Here is an 18358-nt window from a genome sequence, read left to right as displayed (position 1 = left end):
CATGCTATTAACAATTTTGCCAATGATGTTCAACATGTTTAATGAGCAAAATGGTTATGTTTTCTTTCATTGATTATTCATAACTGGAATCTTGTAACAATCACACTCATTTTATGTGGGGTGACTTGCCATAGAACAGCATGAGCAGAAAATCAGGACCATCATGTTTAGCTTGTAAAAAGCAGTACCTTGTAAGTGAGCTCGCTGTAACAGGGTTTCCCTGTAGTATATTTTTTACTCAAATGACACATCTTTCCCATAATAGAGCAGCTACTTGACAAAAAAAAAAACTCTTTCAATCATTGTGATGAAGTCTGCAGGATGCAACATACCTTCAAATCATACCCATATTATTCTTTATAAGAGTCATAAACTTACAAGAAGTCAAACAGTCTTACTTGTAAAGCTTAATATCGACCAGAATATTGAGGTGAAAGAGCCTAGTATGATATTACCACATGATTACACTCTTTTCACTCTGATAAAATGATTTGGAGAGTTCCTTAAATTTATGAATACAAAAATATAATGCTCAAATATATTATGTAGTCTGTTTTAGACCATGCAGTACCTCAAAAGTTATACCACAAAGCCAGCACAGTATTGATCAGCACTATCATATGACAGCTGTCAATGGGCACTATGCAGACATTACATATGACACTGAGATGGTTCCATTATGGACATCTGTTAATTCATACACAACAGACTGAAGTTTTGTATCATTTAACTTTTATTTTGTATCACCTATAAAAAAAAGAAGAAAAGAAAAACAAGTAATCCTCAGACAACTGAAAGGCCCTAAGGCAGCCAGAACATTTCAATTAGCAGGTCATAGTCCCACTGGCACAATGTCTACTAGACATTAAGTGAGATTAAACAGTCAGTCAGACATTCATTGTATGCAAAGCAATAGTGAAGCTCAGTGTGACATCAAGGTTTAATGCATGAGCAAGGAAGTCAGAAGCACCCAGAATTCTAACAATGCTGTACAGTCATTCTGTACACTGAAATAAATAATACCAATGCAGTGAACCATTTTACCTTTTAATACACTATGAATATATTATATCTACATCACAATGTACAGTTCATTTCGCCTTCCCATATGTCCGTGTATCTGAAAAAATAAAACCACAATAAAAAAAACTTTCACCATAATTTGTTCACTATCTCTTCCATTGCCCATGTAATCTGAAGTATTCTGAGTAGATGCACAGAGGTAAATATTGGCATTTGACCTCCATCTGTTACCCCTGTACTTCATAACCTTTACCTTGATAAGTACCCTATTTTGTTTGAACCTTGAAGGAACTTAAATAGATTTGTGAGAAATGTAATTTGAGTCACTGTATAATCAAATTTAAAGTAGAGGACAAGACAAAAGGGCAATGCTTCCAGGACTTGTGATGAAGCTATATCCACAGAATGGGCATCTGGACTGCAGGATTACAACTTTACAATCTTTTTAAGGGAAGAAGACAATAAAAATGTAAGCATCTGTAAGCAGTCAGAGTGGGTTTTCTGAAAGATCTGTAGAAGTTGTATATTTTTCATACACATACACAAACACACACACACACACACACACACACACACACATAAAAACAAACACACACATATACAAACAAACACACATACACATCATGCTGCTATGAATAACCCAATATCCTCTTTTTCTCCTCTGAGATATTGTCCTAGACCCTGTTGCTTTTGCCTATAACATTGGCATCAGTCGTTACTGAAGTGGTTTAAAAAGATTTGTGGTCACCTGCAACCTTTGCAGGACACTCAGCCCAGCATGAAACAACTGCCATTTATCACAACATTGTCCTGCATACAGACAATCACTTAACTGGTACGGTAAAAGCTGATATTTTGCGAGGGTATGATTTTTGCAAATTTCACAAACCACTATTGCCCCACAATTTAATCACATGCAAAAAAAAATCACCACTTGATCTGCATTGCATGAATTAGCGGTGGACTGTTGTTAGTGCACTTATGATAACCTTTGTGTCAAATTGAGAAAATAACATCTCACAAAAATAACAGCTTTTACAGTAGTCATGACAGATCTTCATCCTACAGTTAGTTACTACTCTTCATACCAATATTCTGGGCCCTGATAAAAAGTAGGTATATTCACTTCATATTTGGTAGATATGTACAGGATATGTATAGAGTAAGAGATAGATGCAAAAAGAGAGAGCTGTGCCTCCCTCTCTGTCTAGCCAGAATCAATTTGCCCATTTCCTTCTGCCTGCACTGCTGTGACAAAGGAGGAGGAGGAGGAGCCACCGGCTGAGGAAATCTCCATCATGCCTTTGAGTCTCTGCTCTGCTTCCCACTGCAGTCTCCTCTCTTGCTTGGACTTGAAGAGTAAATTATGACCTGCATTGAGAACAAAAAACAAAAATCTACTTGGAGCACCATTCATTCTCATAAGTGGCATCTCTCTGGTCCCCATGTAGCTCTCAACATTTCTCAATTGCACTCGATCAGTGTGCATTTGTTCCATAGAGAGTAGATCATCACTTAAAATGTTTTTAGTCATGATTCCAACTTTAAAAGAAAAAACACATTCTTACTAAGTATCTTATTTCCTCTAAATCTTTTTTTTTCTTGTTTAGCAGCATACATTACACAAAAAATTTTACATCATGAAATTGATCATTGAGCTCCAACACATCCACAGAAGCAGACTGTGTGTTTTCACTTGTGTTTACACTACCATCGATGCTATTTCCATCTCTTCATTCATTCGTGCTATTTTTTGTGGATCAAAAGTTTCAGTGTTTTAATGTCATCATTTATCACATATGATTGGTAATCTCTAGATTTGTTACATTTGTGAATGGCTGGCCCAGTGGCTTACGGGTATGAACTAGTGTATTTTAGAGAGTGAATTGGAACACAGTAAAAACGGTTTGATGCAGCTGCAGTAGGAGCAGCCAGAAGCAGCACAATCAGAGATTATGATTGCCCAGCTTCCCCTATCCCTGCAGACCAGATGGCCAACAATCAGTGGTGCCGCTGTAGCTACTGTGAGACACTAGACTCGGCTTTGCACTGCTGATGTTGCCATGAAGTGACAAACTGTGAGAGATTTGTTTTTCTTTGGGTTTGGGAGGGAATTGAACATTTTCCCACTCACCATTCCACTCTTCTTTCGAATATCCGAAGGCCTGACAGTACGGCATCTCGAACAAGCGACACATTAAGCCACAGAAAACTAGTGCACTCATTCTTCACAATTATGCGTACACAACAGCATTTCACAGTACAGTGCAACTTTGTAATTTCTTCTACAAACTGTAGGTAGTAATGTTCTCTATTTAGATAAAATGGTATATGTTGCAACACTTTTATTCTCTTTTAAAATCTGATGCACAACAAAAAAAAAATGGCATAAATATGCATAGTGAGCATAATTTACAGAAAAAGACCATGTTTAGGGAAATTTAATGATTAATTCTTGGAGATAATGTAATGGGCAACATGAGCGTCAAATTTTAGCCATGATCACGTGATCAATGGCCGAGATCTTAGGAGGGCCAAGTAACCCATGCATCCCATCCCTATCCCACTCTCATCCATGACTCACCTGGACAGTCTGCCATAGCTTTGTGTGCAGTGTGTTTGCAGCATGCTCTACACTGTTCAAACACACACTTCCTCCCTCGTGGATTGGCACATTTTGCACACTTTTCATATTTAGTTGCTAGAAGAGGAGAAATGTTTAGAAACACACAAGAAGAGACTCACTATAATGAATCTTGTTGCACTGATATGATATTAGATGGGAGAAGTTGTGTGGGTTTAGCAATGTCACATTGGAAGCTGTGACTGTCTTTAACTAAAGCATAATGGTTCCAACTTTTCCTGTGCATAATCAGAATGCTGGCTTCTAGGTACTTGCAATGTAGTTTATTCAGAGACTCCAACTCTCCCGTTTTCGACGGGAGATCTCCCGCCGAAAACCCATTTTTGCAAAATCTCCCGTTCTCCCGTTTAAGATTTAATTTCTCCCGCCCTGGCTCAATGTCTCCCGTTGGAAAGGATTTCTTACTTATTGCTATCGTATGTTGCAAAAATAAGCCTTAGATAGCACTAGAGAGCATCTATAACCCTAGGAACTTCGCCCTTCGCACACATAAACTTGGGTCTCCCGTTTGCTAGGAGTTTCAGGCGGGAGAATCTCCAGATCAGAAGGTGCTTGGGGTTGGAGTCTCTGTTTATTGTCCACAGGGCAAATAACCACAAAACATTATAGAGTCCCATATTTCTGCTACAAAATAGGAACGAATCCAATGATCACAAATTAATTATTCCTTCTTTCTATGTTACATATACTGAAGATAAATGTGACTTGTAACCATGAGAGCATGATAAAGTCACCAAACACTGAATGATTTTGTTATAAAAAAAAATAAAAAAAATAAATCTTCTCCTCCTTCTACATGAATTGGGCCTCTCCATTTCCAACAAGCCACCACCAAAGCAATGAGAAATCTAGCCACCGGATAAACAAAGTTCTAAGAATATCACCTTTAACCCTACATACAGTGAAGTAGGTATGAAATTAGGTACTAGGCCTAAAGTGAATTGTTCAATTGAAAACACGAAAGTAACACTATTCACACAAACCAAACATTTATAACTTCAAAATATTCAAACACCATGAAATATGGAAATGAGGTACTGTACTTTGAATCTCAAACTTTTGATCACTTAACACTTCAAATTCTTCTCCCTCGTTCATACCAAATAACCTTATTTTCCAGTTTTCACGGCTCTAACGTCTTTGACATCATCAAGGTAATGTAGGAAACACTTACATTTCACATGGAATGTTGCACGTGGGTTGCGAATTCTCTTCTTCAGCTGATTCTTGGAGAGACCCTCGCTATTGAAATCTTCATTGATGAGGGCTAGAGGGCGCTTTCGATTCCGCTCTGCTCTGCTCTTCTCCATCTGCTCAGGACTATAGAGATTGACAAAAGGAGCCACTCATCTAGCTACATTGTTCCTTTTTAGTCTCTTGAAATTGCTGCTATCAAATGACAAAAGGTCTTACAAACTGAAACATGTTCACTATATAAGGTACCAGACAGTGATGTAATTTTATTGAATGCAATACTGTATAAGCTCTCATTTTTGCGAATTTCACAAATCCCTGTTGGACCGCGAATTTGACAACACATGAAAATGTCACCCATATGCGGTTGTAATAGTGCACTCACAACAGCTTTGTGTCAATTCGTGAAAACAACATCTCTCGAAAATGTTCATGACCTCTTCATTCGCAAAAATATCTGTACACGAAAGTAACAGCTTATACAGTAATGCTTAGAAATGTCTATTAAAACTTGTAGTCATGCAATGCATTCATCAATGTGCAATATGTGTGTAATTGCATTTGCTATCAGGAGTACACTATGCCCTCATGTACAAATACTTTATCATCTGGACTTAAATTGATTATCAAGTTTATGGAAAATGCCAGTGCTTACAGAGAAAAACTAATGCATTGATGTTCCCTTGTTGCAAGTGCCCACTGGAGTAAATTTGGACGCCACGAATGGCACCCGTAAGAAAATATGTGCATCAAATCATACACTCATTGGTAACAGTCAACTGCAATTGAGATTCTTCGGCTGTGTGTATACAAAGATCAGTGATAAAAGCTGTACACAATTTGTTACAAGCTTTTTTTTTTACATACATCCAACATGAACCAGCCTTCTCACTCCATGGTACCCATGCTACCTGGGTCCCGTTTCATAAAGCTTGTTATCAGCACATTTCTATGAAAAAATTTGCTCTCAGCCAATGAGATGCAAGGATTTCAATAGCGTATAACAACTATCATAACTTGTTATTGATAAAAGTTTTATGAAACGGGGCCCAGGTCTTTAAGGCTGGGCTGTCATAACTAACCTGGGCCTGAAGTAGGGCTGGCAAAGCCAATGGGGGCGCTTGCCATTGTCTGCTATCTCAGCGGCAGGCTGCTGACTAGCCTCCTCCTCACAGCGAGCACGCAGCCGGCTGCAGATGTTCTCACACTCACCAAGACTCTTGGCTTTGGCTAGCTCAATGCGTAGGTCACTGTTAACCAGCAGGCTAGAATGAAGACAGACAAGGGCATGTCAGTCCACACAGTATTCTATGTGTGAGTAATTGATTCTGTTCTACGTGGTTTGGGTATTTTGCTCTTAGTTTGTACATCTAGCAAAGAGTAGTACCTTCTTAATTCAGATACAAGGAAGTATTTTGTTCTTCACACAAGACTTACATTCATTCATACTTAATTTCATTCCCCACTAGACAACTTTAAGATACAATTGTACTATGAAATATAACTGGTACTAATATTGCATAACATAAATGAAAACTTGACACAAGAAAATTATAATTACCTATTCAACAAATGTATAATGGATATGCTATCTCCCTTTACATGTTACACGAGTAAACAATATGAAATATGATCCATGGAGAAAATACAGTTGAAGAAATACAGTAAATACATCTACATGATTTCCAAAACCAAGCAAAAAGACATAAAAATCTAAACAAACATACAAACTAAAGAAAAACTAGAAATGTCGCTATGGCGACTGATGCCTCCGCCATAATGCATGATTTTCCCAATAGGTGTATAGTATAATGTCTTCACAATGTGTGATAACAGTTTCACATAACTGGCAAAATATTGAAATGACAGGTTTGTCAGAAATACCTTGAATGTTCACTTTCCTTGAACTACATTTGCTATAATTGTCTATTAAAGAGTGCAGGTACATGTATTTGGGGAATTAAGGATTTTTACTTGACTTCTGACTGACTTTTTTTGCATTTAAACCTGGCCTTGACCCTTAACCTTTGACCTCTAACCTTCTGGCAGGAAATTTCCAAGAGAATCTCCATTAGGTTATACATGTATATCAAGTTTTAAAAAATGATAATGCAAGCATTGCATATACTAGTATATGAGGGAAATAGTAAAATTTTGACAAGTTGACCTTGACCTTTGACCCCCTGACTATTGACCCATGACCCCTAAATTCCCTAGATAATCCCTGCCAGTCAGTACATGCTTATGTACCAAGTTCCATGAAGATACATTGAACCATTTGTGAGAAAAGTGAAATTGTAACATTTTCACCTAATCTTTGACCTTTTGACCTCTGACTTTATGATATGAAACTCTCTCTGGAGAATCTTTATGCAGTAGTACATGTCTACACTAAGTTTCAAGAAAATACCGTTGGGCATTGCATGGATATGTGGAAATAGCAACATTTTTAGCATTTGACCTTGACCTTTTACCTCTTGCCAATGTCACTAAAATCTACTCAACTAATTGCCGTATCATACATCATCCTTGGACCAAGCTTGGTGAAAGCTGCTTCATCCAGTTTTGAGTTATCACGTAAAAAGATAAATTTTAGGATTTGACCTTGATCTTTGACCTTTGACCTCTGTCTGATTTCCCTCAAAAATTAATCAAGTAATTGTCCTACCATACATCATCCTTGGACAAAGTTCGGTGAAATTTGCTTGATCCAGTCTTGAGTTATCGCATACACAGATACAATTTCATGATTTGACCTCGACCTTTGACCTTTAACCTTTGGCCGATTTCACCCAAAATCTAATCAAGTAATTGCCTCATCATACTTTATACTTGGACCAAGTTTGGTAAAATTCCAGTCAATATTACTCAAGTTATCGCATACACAAATGCCGACGGACATACGGACGGACATACGGACAGACGGACGGACGGACAACCTGAAAACATAATGCCTCCGGCACCACTTCGTGGTGGAGGCATAAAAATAAAAGAGCATTAGGAGAAACTGACAAGCTCTAGCAACCCTTCCCCCTCCTCACAGCAATAGATGTCATGGACATTATCACTTAAAATGGATCATTAATTTTAGATTTTGTTCACTTCTACTCACCTATGATGCCACAATTTGAAGAGATGACCTCTGACATATGAGAGTGGACAAGGGTAAGCTTTGACCAGGCTGACATACTCCTCTGCAACGGTCCAGATGGGAGGATAAGTCCCTTCAAACAGGGCAGGGTTATGGAGGTTTCCTTCAGCACTCATCACACCATCAACGCCCGTCTCCGCCATGCATTGCTCTACGTCTTGTAGTGACTGGATGTTGCCATTAGCAAACACTGGGATCTTGACAGCATCTCTGTTGGGTTTACAGCAGTGGATTGAGGTCAAACTAATGGCAAAGGGCATAGGTCAACTAGCCCTGAGACAGTGTTTATGAAGCCCCTGCCTGACTGATGATTACAACTAAGAATACAAAGCATTCTTAGATACAGCAAATCTCGTGGTGCCATGTATACTACAACAAATAGCGCATTAATCATCACATACTGCATCCTTGTGCACTCCTGATATGGATTGCATATATAGGCAAGTTGCAACAAAAAGACATGAAGCAGTATACATGTAATTTGTTTCTCAAATGTAGATTATGTGCACTTTGCAATGCTGCCCAGAAATAAATTGCACCACAAAACATGTGGACACATTGTATTGCTGACTAGAAATGTCTCTATGGCGACTGGTATGCCTCCGCCATAATGCATGGTTCTCCGAATAGGTCTATAGCACAATGCCTTGACAATGTGTGATAACAGTTTCACATAACTGGCAAAACATTAAAATGACAGGTTTGTGACACATCCACTGAATGTTCACTTTCCTTGAACTAGGTTTATTTGGATGAATTGCTATACTGTCTAATAAGAGTGCAGGTATTTGGGGATTTGTACCCAACTTTTGACCCTTTTATAAGTTTAAAGATGTGAAATTTAACACTTCCACTTGACCTTTGACCTCTTGGCCTTTGACCTTTTAACAAGAAACTTCCCAGATAATCTGTATTGGGTAATACATGCATACACTAAGTTTCAAGAAAAAATCCTGCAGGCATTGTATAGATACATTGTAAGAGGGAAATAATGGCATTTTGACGAGTTGACCTCGACCTTTGACCCCTGACCGTTGACCCATGACCCCTAAATTCCCTACATCACTGCCAGTCAGTACATGCATACATATACTAAGTTCCATGAAGATACCTTGAAATATTTGTGAGATATGGAGAAAAAAGTGAAATTTTAACATTTTCACTTGACCTTTGACCCTTGACCATTGACCTCACGACCCAAAACTCTCTCTGGGGAATCTTTATTTGGTAGTTCATGTATACATCAAGTTTTAAGAAAATACCTCAAGGCATTGCAGAGATATAAGGGAAATAGTGAAATTTTGAGCATCTGACCTTGACCTTTTGACCTTTGACCTTGAGCATGTGCACCCAACAGTTGATAGGCACAACTTCGCCCACTCATACATATACATGCCAAGTTTCATTAGGATACCTCTAACAGTTTTTTTGATACGCTGTCCACAAAATTGATTACGGACGGAAGGACAGACGGACCGACGGACGGACGGACGGACAACCCAAAAACATAATGCCTCCGGCGACACTTCGTGGCGGAGGCATAAAAAGTCAATTTCACCGATAAACAAACATAAGGATCATGTTAGCTCGTATGAGATTTCAATCGAAATATAAAGACATACGTAGGTGACCCCACCACTATATCCACGTGGCCCACAGTTCACACAAACTAACATAATTTGTGGTAATTTTCACAGTTTTTTAACACTGGAAAGTTCAAATCTACACTAATGTCCTCTGACATGTTAGAACAAAGCGAAGTTCTTGCTTTTGTTTTGTTAACTGAAATTTTACTAAATCATACAACACACTGAACTGACTTACAAATGTAAGTATACATATACTCCCTTACCTTACAGATATCAGTCAGCTCATGATACACTTGGTTTCTGGTTAAGAGAATTTGCACTCAAAATATTCTCCTCCCCCAAGCCTAAGAACTCACTTGACAGCTTTGATGGCCGACCAGTCTGCCAGGCCAGTCACTGGTCCCTTCATCTCTCGGGTACGACCATGGACTGTGAGCAGTTGACATCCGGCTTTCTCCAGCATCTGAGCGAAGCGTACAGTCTTCTGGACATCCTTGAAGATGCGAATTTTGCATGTGACGGGAACAGACAGCTTCTTGTGGGCCAGACTGACTGTAATGACAAATGAGCAGAAAACCATTAATCTCAGGAATGAGTCTACAACATGACTCCATTCCAACATATCCTGACACTTGGATTTCATCCTGTTCTACCTATTCAGCAACAGAGAAGCTACATCAGTGATTTTAAGTCCTAATCAGGATGCTCACATATAATGCAAGGCTAGTATAGGCAAGGCTGCACACTGGCACTGGTCCGACGGTCCCTGACCAGTAAAAATCACTGTTGGACCAGTAACTTTTTCAGGAATGGATCAGTAAAACATAGAAAAACTGGGTAACTACTGGTCCGACAGACAGGTCAGACCAGTAGAAAAAATGGGTTAGTGTGCAGACCTGGTATAGGGGTATGTCTACGACTGAAATGAAATGATACAAGTGTCAGGGAGGCAACTTTTAATTTGGATTGAGAGAACCTTTACCCAATTATTTTAAATTGCACAACAAATACATACACGTACATTGCCAGAAGAGAACTTTTGAGCGTCATGCAACTACCTATGATATGGACCACACCTTACCCTGAGCTGTCATCCCCAAGATATACATACACACACACACACACACAGAGTTTTAGAAAAGTTGTTGTGCTCCTATTGTCACTTGTCTTCAAATCTTTTAATATCTAACACTTTCTACCAACACCAAAAAAAAAAAAAAAAATGGCAATGCTCTCAAGGGACACTACAGTTTCCCAGCAGCATTTCTTTTTCCTTTTCTGATTACATGTACAGATGAATATTTGTTTTGCAAACATACAAATCTATCGATATTTAGCGCTAGAAAAGCACCTGGAGAGCACAGACCTCTGCCAAACCAGGAACTGATATTCACCCATACATGAATGCAATTTCCCAATACAGAAGCCTTTGTTTACGTTATCAAGTTCCAGCAGCATGGCACCCCGCCTGAACAGAGCACACGCTTTGATGCGCATATGTAAACTTCCAGAACATGCAGCTTGACCTCCTAAGTTCAATGACCTTATATGCCAAATGATCAAAAATCCTTCAGAAATGAATGCAAATTTCCAGATCACTACCAAAAAACATCTGCTCCTCTGCATCATTATCGCCTTTTCCTGCAAGTTTTATTCAAATCCGTTCACGACTTTTTGAGTTATTTTGCAAACATATAAACAGACCAACACCAATGAAAACATTACCTCCAGCCTTGGCAGAGGCAACTATCAGACTTTAGCATTTGGGAAAGGTTTATCCACTTGATAGAATCGTCGCCCATGGACATTTGAAAAGTATACTAACGGATCCATTTAATTACTCAAGTTGGATTGATACAAACTGATGTGGCATAATGGGGATTCACAAAAACTTCAATAGCTTAAAAGGGCTTGCTTACCCATGCTACTGATGGTATCCCAGTCATCCTGTAGAAAGGCTCCATAATGACCTGAAAATATTACATCAAAAAGATCAATGAAAGTTCAAGCATAAGCAAAGTTTATTGGTTGGCAATCTGCAGTGCATTTCTCATAATGACCTAACTACAAGTTTACAAAGATTTTCTACTTGTTTGTTTGTTTGTTTTTCTGGTCTTTTTACATTTTACAAAATATTCTTTTTTCATTTTACTGCACAGTTGTGGCAGTTACAGTTCTGGTATCTACTTTATGAATATCCATTCATGACCACAGTCAAGCAATTTCCTAATCATTTGTCTCTCAAATATGTTTTAAAAAGATCAAGTGTCAATCAATTCACACGTTCACACTTTAGTATTCACACTAATGTGCTATTAAAAGTTCTACTTCACTTCTCATCTTATTTTTCTTTCTTTCTCCTGTAGCTTTAGATAGTGCATAAAAACTCCTGTGGTAAAACACTAAGTTCTACATGTGTACTGGTATTAAAGGACAAGTTCACCTTCATAAACATAAGGATTGAGAAAATGCAACAATATTAGTAGAACACATCAGTGAAAGTTTGAGGAAAATTGGACAATCGATGCAAAAGTTATGAATTTTTTAAATTTTTGTGTTGGAACCGCTGGATGAGGAGACTACTACAGCCTGTGAGTCATATGCGTACAACAGTATAAAGAAAATGTAAAAGAAAATTCAATATATTTTCACTTTTTTCGCATAATAAAAGAGCACTTGACTTGCCTCTTTCTAAAGGCAGGGGGAATAATATTACCCATAACATTTGTCGGTAAGGAGTCAGGGGAATGTGTACTTTTTTCAAAAGATGGAATTTTGTGAAATTCTCTTTACATTTTCCTTATATTGTTGTACGCATGTGACATCTAAGTTATTCATACACTGCAGTAGTCTTCTCATCCAGCGGGTACTGCACAAAAACTTCAAAAATTCATAACTTTTGAACGGATTGTCTGATTTTCCTCAAACTTTCAATGATATGTTCTACTAATATTGCTTCATTCTCTCAATCCTTATGTTTATGAGTTGAACTTGTCCTTTAAATACTTATTACACAATGGACAATTCCTTTCAATAAAGTACACAACTACATGACACTATGGATAAGATCTTTAAAAAACACAGATCACAGGATATATGTTATCAACAAAAACAAAACATTACTTGCCAAAATAAATTGAAATCACTTCCACAGGGTATATGAATTATGTAACTCACCTCTTTTAGCAATGGATTGAGGACAACCCAAGTTAAGGTCAATCGCATCACAGCGGTCTTGAGCCAGCAACCCAGCTTGCACAAACACTTCTGGGTCATTTGCACAGAACTGCATAGAAATGAAGAAGTGGACTTGGAAAGCCATCTCTTATAAGACTGAATGCACTAAAAATTGTGAAGATGATGTTATAATCATGCAATACTGCTTTCAGGTGTGGAATAGAATCATCACTATTTCATGTTCATGTAGATTTGACCCTGTTACAAAAGAGATTTGAAGTCTCAAAGAAGAAATACCAAGCAAATATTTTCATTCCCGCATTCCCTAACACTGCCTCCACACAGTCATATTTGTATGATACAGACGTTTGTACTTGAAATGAAGTGTGAACCGTCTGTCAAATTTTCATTGGTGAAAAATGAGCATAGAATTATGCTTATAGAATAGGATTAATTGATTCTCTTTCATCTAAGCAATGGGGTTTAAATACATCCTCAGTTCTGACCTGAACAATCAATGGCCGGTCCTCATCACATGAAGCAAGAGCTTCTCTTCTGTAATGGCTGTCCCTCGTGAAAACAGAGGCATGAAACATTGGTGTGTAGCACAGTTCTGCCTTGTGTCGTCTACTCAGCAGTCTCCATGGTAACTCACTTTGGTCAACCATCGGCGCCACAGCAAAGCGGGGCCTTCCAAGGGTCTTCTCCCAAAATTCAAAGCCTTCTAACTTTTCCATTGCTGACATCGAGCCCCAAATTCCTAGTGTAAGAGTGGTTCATATAGGGCAATTCCATACTGATGAAACGTATCAACCAGCAGGCCAAATTTTCAAATTGAACACACCAAGCTAAATGACACATCAATTGAAAGCTTATTGTATGAACTTTCAGAAATCACACATAAGAAATAATTTGTGCCAAAATCCTTTTCAAACAAGAGAAAATATTAAGTGCATTTTGATCTGACACCAAAATGCTGTGCAATTGTTTTCATTATATTTTCCTTCTGTAAATATGAAATAACCACTTTTGGTTTTGTATATGATATCCTTCAGGCTTCAGTCTGTCTTTGCAGTCTCCGTGGAATATATCCCCGACGACCAGAAACAGACCGATCTTTCGGTCAAGAACCCAAACATATCAGAAGACATTCTTTCCTGATGCAATTAAACTACGGAACTCTTTACCACCAAGTATAAGTAGAAGCACCTCTCGCTCTCTACAGATCTTCAAACAGGGGGTGCAACAGATTAGGCTTCGTTAAGCCTCTTCTGTCTTTTTTAACTGCACATATAGAATCTGTAGAGATCTTTTTACACGCACTTTTCATCTGGGCACTTGACAAGCACAAGTACGATAATACGCCAACGGCGGTCTGTACTTTACTGGAAGAAGAAGAAGAAGAAGTCTCAAAGTACCTGCCTGCCCAAGTACCATAGACACCTAGTATAGGATTCTAGGAATGCTTTGACCGAAAGATCGGTCTGTATCTGTCCGTCGGGGAATGTTCCGCGGAGACTACGTCTGGCTTCACGGATCCCCTCCGTATACAGACCGAAGTCAATGATCCCGGCTCCTGTGTGGAGCAGTCGCGCACAGATCAAACGTTACAATAAACCAAGTTTCAGACAACTTTTTTACATTCAAACAAGTTTGACATGACATGACACATTATGCAGCAATATTTGGGGTAATTTCTCACATTGTGCTATCGAAATACTCACAGTAACTCAGTTATAACGCAGAAATTTTATCCATATCGCAACATCGCCGTTCGCTAAGTGTAAGTCGCCATTTTGAATCTGTATAAGACTCTAGGCCAATCACATGCGAGGTACGTGTTTTAGTCAAAAAAACATGTAGAAACTACCTCGCATGTGATTGGTTAATAGATTCATACTGTATGTTTCTGCAGTTTGAATGTGACTACGCGACGGGCTGGTTGATGTGTGTTTTACGTTGAAAATTCTACCAAAATGTTGGATTATTAATTGATCTGGTGAGTGTAGTGTACTCTTGAATAGTTGATTTAACTATACAAGCTTAAATTTGCCGACCTAGGGCCATGAATTAGACGCAATCGAGAAGGGTGAGGTACCTCACCCAATTTTCCATAGAGACAGTGGTTAAGAATACAATTGTATCCACACAGCAATATCGGGTACCACCGTACTGGTACCTTCCGTCTGTCTATGGAGGACAGCGTTAATGGCAAAATGTAAGAGTCCTTCGGACAGACGGATCTTTCTGTCTAAGGAATGCTACACTTCAGTCGCGACAGGTTCGCACGGCGTCTGGTTGGATAGACAGAAAGATCCATCTCATTTGTCTGGATGAGTCTTTTTTTGACGTTATCGCTCTCCTCCGTGGAAGGGGATCTGTGAAGCCAGACGCAGTCTCCGCGGAACATATCACGATATCCCCGACAACCAGATAGCCTACACTTGGCTACAGACCGATCTTTCGGTCAACTGGTCGGACTACAGTACCACCACTGACCATGACCACTGCCACTGGCCACTGCTTACCAATACTCGTATAGTAATTGGAATACCATGTGTCCATGCTTACTGCCCAAGGCCAAGGCCAATCCAGACTTCAAGTTTAACAAACCATAACCACGATAACATCACAGTCATAACAAATCAATCCTGCTGTAAATTTATTCTATTGAATAAACCAATTCTAACGTTACACCCCAATTAACTACACGCAGCCGCTGTCGCGAAGCGTAGCTACACCCCAATTAACTTTACACAATGGGATGAATTCCCGTGCAGGACGATCCCTGTGCCTGGTGGACTCTGGACAGAGAAATCAACTAGATCTACATGCTATCAAAATAAGATCTAGATCTACGCCCTATGCATGTTTACTTGCGCTTGCCGGCCAATGATGCCAGATCTACAAAAGCGGACCTTTATGCCAATGGCATGCACACCACGTTAATGGCAATGCTATGGCCCATAGATCTATGCCATGGACATGTTGGCAGTAGCTGCATGTTGCATTAGCGCCCCTTTGGCTTTCTTGTGTTGTGATGTTTACTAAATGTCTTGCATTCCTCTCTCGACATTTTATACTCACTTATGCTGCTGACTTACGCGGAAAAGATTTCTGATGTGTCTTACGTTCGGCAGATGTTCGAGAAGATTGGCAGCAGTGGACCAACGATCAACCTATAATTTGGCAGGGAGTTGATCAGTCGACCACGCTATCCTTAGCATGGTTAGCTTTAGACACAGAACATGACATGCATGCAGCAACAACATGTGCATCTATCATACACAGCGAACGGTTCGTGTGTATTCATAGCCCAATTTGCGATAAAATCGCCAACAAATAGGAATTTGTAATTGCGAAAGTGGGACCAATATTGCTCAATAAACCAGCGCAGACCGGAAGTATATCAATCAGCAAATCTCAAATTGTTTAGATTACCACTGATGATCAGTGGCGGCGATTTTAGGTTGCCCCCCCCCCCCCCCCCCCCCACACACACCCCCCAAGCAGGGTCCGCTTGACACAGTATTTGTTTATACTTATTTTCTTTTAACCCCTCAGATCCCCCTTGGCCGTGTGCAGTCGGGAGGGGACAGGAATAAGGTTCGCGGTTTCTTGTATTAAGATTATTAGATTTTCAAAAAATTTAATCAGTAAATGAGAAAATAACGCAGCAATTACAGAACTTATAGGCTTGTTTTCATAACTTTTTTTTTACGGTCTATGCATGATTTTCCAAGTTAATATTCGTCCAACCAAAGTGCGCACACGATTGCTGAATTTTACGCTAAACGTGAAGGAAAAGCTCACTCGGACGGGATGATAAATTAAACCCGCGGGCTCCCATCTCAATTTAATTCAATTCAATTCAATTCAATTCAATTTCATTTGTTCAATCTCCGGCATATATACCCCGCGGTTGCTGCGCCTTGAGACATTTTGAAATGATTTGATCAGTAAATAAAACAATTAGGCCTCTTATTATGAATTCAGCTGGTCACGGAATGGGTTCTGAAAAATTTCCGGATATTCGTCCATTCACCCAAACACAGACAATTAAGTGAACCAGATTGTTGATTTTCAACGCAAAAGCTGATTTGACATGCTTTCTTTTGTATTTTACCTATTTTATTTTTAAAAGACGTGTATATCGTGTTACTTTTTTGACTGACATTTTTTTTCTTCAAATATTCCACCAAAAGCGTATAAATGTGACAGATCGTTAAATATCAATAATATATGCGTAAGCTCAAGTTCCTCTTGGAAATCTAAGAGGCAGTCCACCCCCAAAATGAATAAACTCCTAAAGAAAGAGAGAGAAAACAAATCTCTACAGAACGTTTTAAAAATGACAAAGATCGGATAAGAAATAAGGAAGGTGATTTTTTTTTTGAAAATATTTCTTGACCAATCCTGCGAGCTGACGATGTCATGCCACTCTCACATTCTCATGCATAATATGCAATTTGGAAACTTTTTAGCAGTGTATATAGATAGAAGCATATTATTCCCATATAACAAAATACATCAGAGCTATAGTCATCGGTCTTTTGTAGGGGGTGGGGGTGGTGGTTTTAAGCATGTTTATATTCATACAGCTGAAATGTGAGATTTTTGTCATTTCTGTATATGAAATGAATAAGAGAGAGCATGACATCATCATATTTTACATGATGATTTGAATATTCATATAAACACTCAACTGGTCAGGAAGTGCTTTCTGAAATTCTTTTAAATCCAAGAATGTCATAACTACTTCCTTATTTCTTATAAAATTTTAGAGTGGAATTCTTCTTTAAGGTCAGAATATATCCCCTCCCAAACCCGAAGCTCCATCTCTCTCCCTCCGCTGATCCCACCCGGTTCCTCGCTGGGTTGCCCCCCCCCCCCCCACATGGACCTTCTTACCACCATGCCCTTCCCAGATTCCTATACATAGGCCTATACCCCTCTTCACTCCCTTTGTAACAATTGAATTAAATCAAATCAAATTAAATTGAATTAAATCAAATTATTACTTAAACTGAGTAAATGAATTAAATCAAATCAAATCAAATTAAATTAAATTGAATTATTTTCATTCTTCTTTTTCCAACAAATCATAACAGAAAATAAATCAGGAATTATATCATAAACACAAACATTCGCCTTTGCAAAAGATGAATGATACCGATAAACATAAGAATGCATGCATGACAAAAAAAAATACAAAGTTATGATTCAGTTGAAAAAAAAAAAGAACTGAGAGGTCCACTAAAAGCAAGCTTGTATATTGTCAACCGCTCAAAAGAGAGAAAAAACCCTCATGAATTAGCCTACTTATTTACAAACACTTATCACAAATACTACAAAGTATATGATTTACGGATCGAGGTCCGCCATTTCCAATACCCCCCCCCCCCCCATCATCCTGGGGACGGAGAACGGAAACACCCTCGCGCGAGGAAAAAGCCCTTCGAAAGTTAATGAGAGGAGAAATGCGTAACGGTATCACCTGTGTATATACTAGTAGTCCTTGTATACTGGAATATTCGCGGGCACTTTAATTTCGCGAATTTCACGAGCGCCAAGAGTCGC

General features: G+C 38.8%; 1 protein-coding gene across 1 annotated transcript; it reads right to left on the bottom strand.

Annotated features, from left to right (window-relative positions):
- Window positions 1-1617: 1617 nt before the first annotated feature.
- On the bottom strand, window positions 1618-15986 carry LOC139742811 (tRNA-dihydrouridine(16/17) synthase [NAD(P)(+)]-like). Its single transcript, XM_071653325.1, has 10 exons — window positions 15910-15986; window positions 13285-13538; window positions 12779-12887; window positions 11521-11571; window positions 9958-10153; window positions 7974-8222; window positions 5944-6126; window positions 4842-4987; window positions 3608-3724; window positions 1618-2394 (listed from the first exon to the last, which is right to left on the bottom strand). The coding sequence occupies exons 2-10, from the start codon at window positions 13522-13524 to the stop codon at window positions 2231-2233; spliced, it is 1455 nt and encodes a 484-aa protein (XP_071509426.1). The 5' UTR covers window positions 13525-13538; window positions 15910-15986; the 3' UTR covers window positions 1618-2230.
- Between the last annotated feature and the right edge of the window lie 2372 nt (window positions 15987-18358).

The sequence above is a fragment of the Diadema antillarum genome, unplaced genomic scaffold (assembly GCF_040938485.1).
Source record: "Diadema antillarum isolate AM-2024a unplaced genomic scaffold, OU_Dant_1.0 seq00001021_RagTag, whole genome shotgun sequence".
Taxonomy (NCBI): Eukaryota; Metazoa; Echinodermata; class Echinoidea; order Diadematoida; family Diadematidae; genus Diadema; species Diadema antillarum.
The sequence above is the reverse complement of the archived record's forward strand: the minus strand, read 5'-3'. Positions and strand labels throughout refer to the sequence as shown.

Bases quoted from the DNA above. Each gene is read 5' to 3' on its own strand.
- LOC139742811 (XM_071653325.1), bottom strand. From the start codon at position 13,524: ATGTCAGCAATGGAAAAGTTAGAAGGCTTTGAATTTTGGGAGAAGACC. The intron at 12,888-13,284 runs GTCAGAACTGAG...ATTTCTATGCAG, and splicing joins ACCGGCCATTGATTGTTCAG to TTCTGTGCAAATGACCCAGA. The intron at 3,725-4,841 runs GTAAGTGTTTCC...CTCCTCTTCTAG, and splicing joins TGCAACATTCCATGTGAAAT to CAACTAAATATGAAAAGTGT.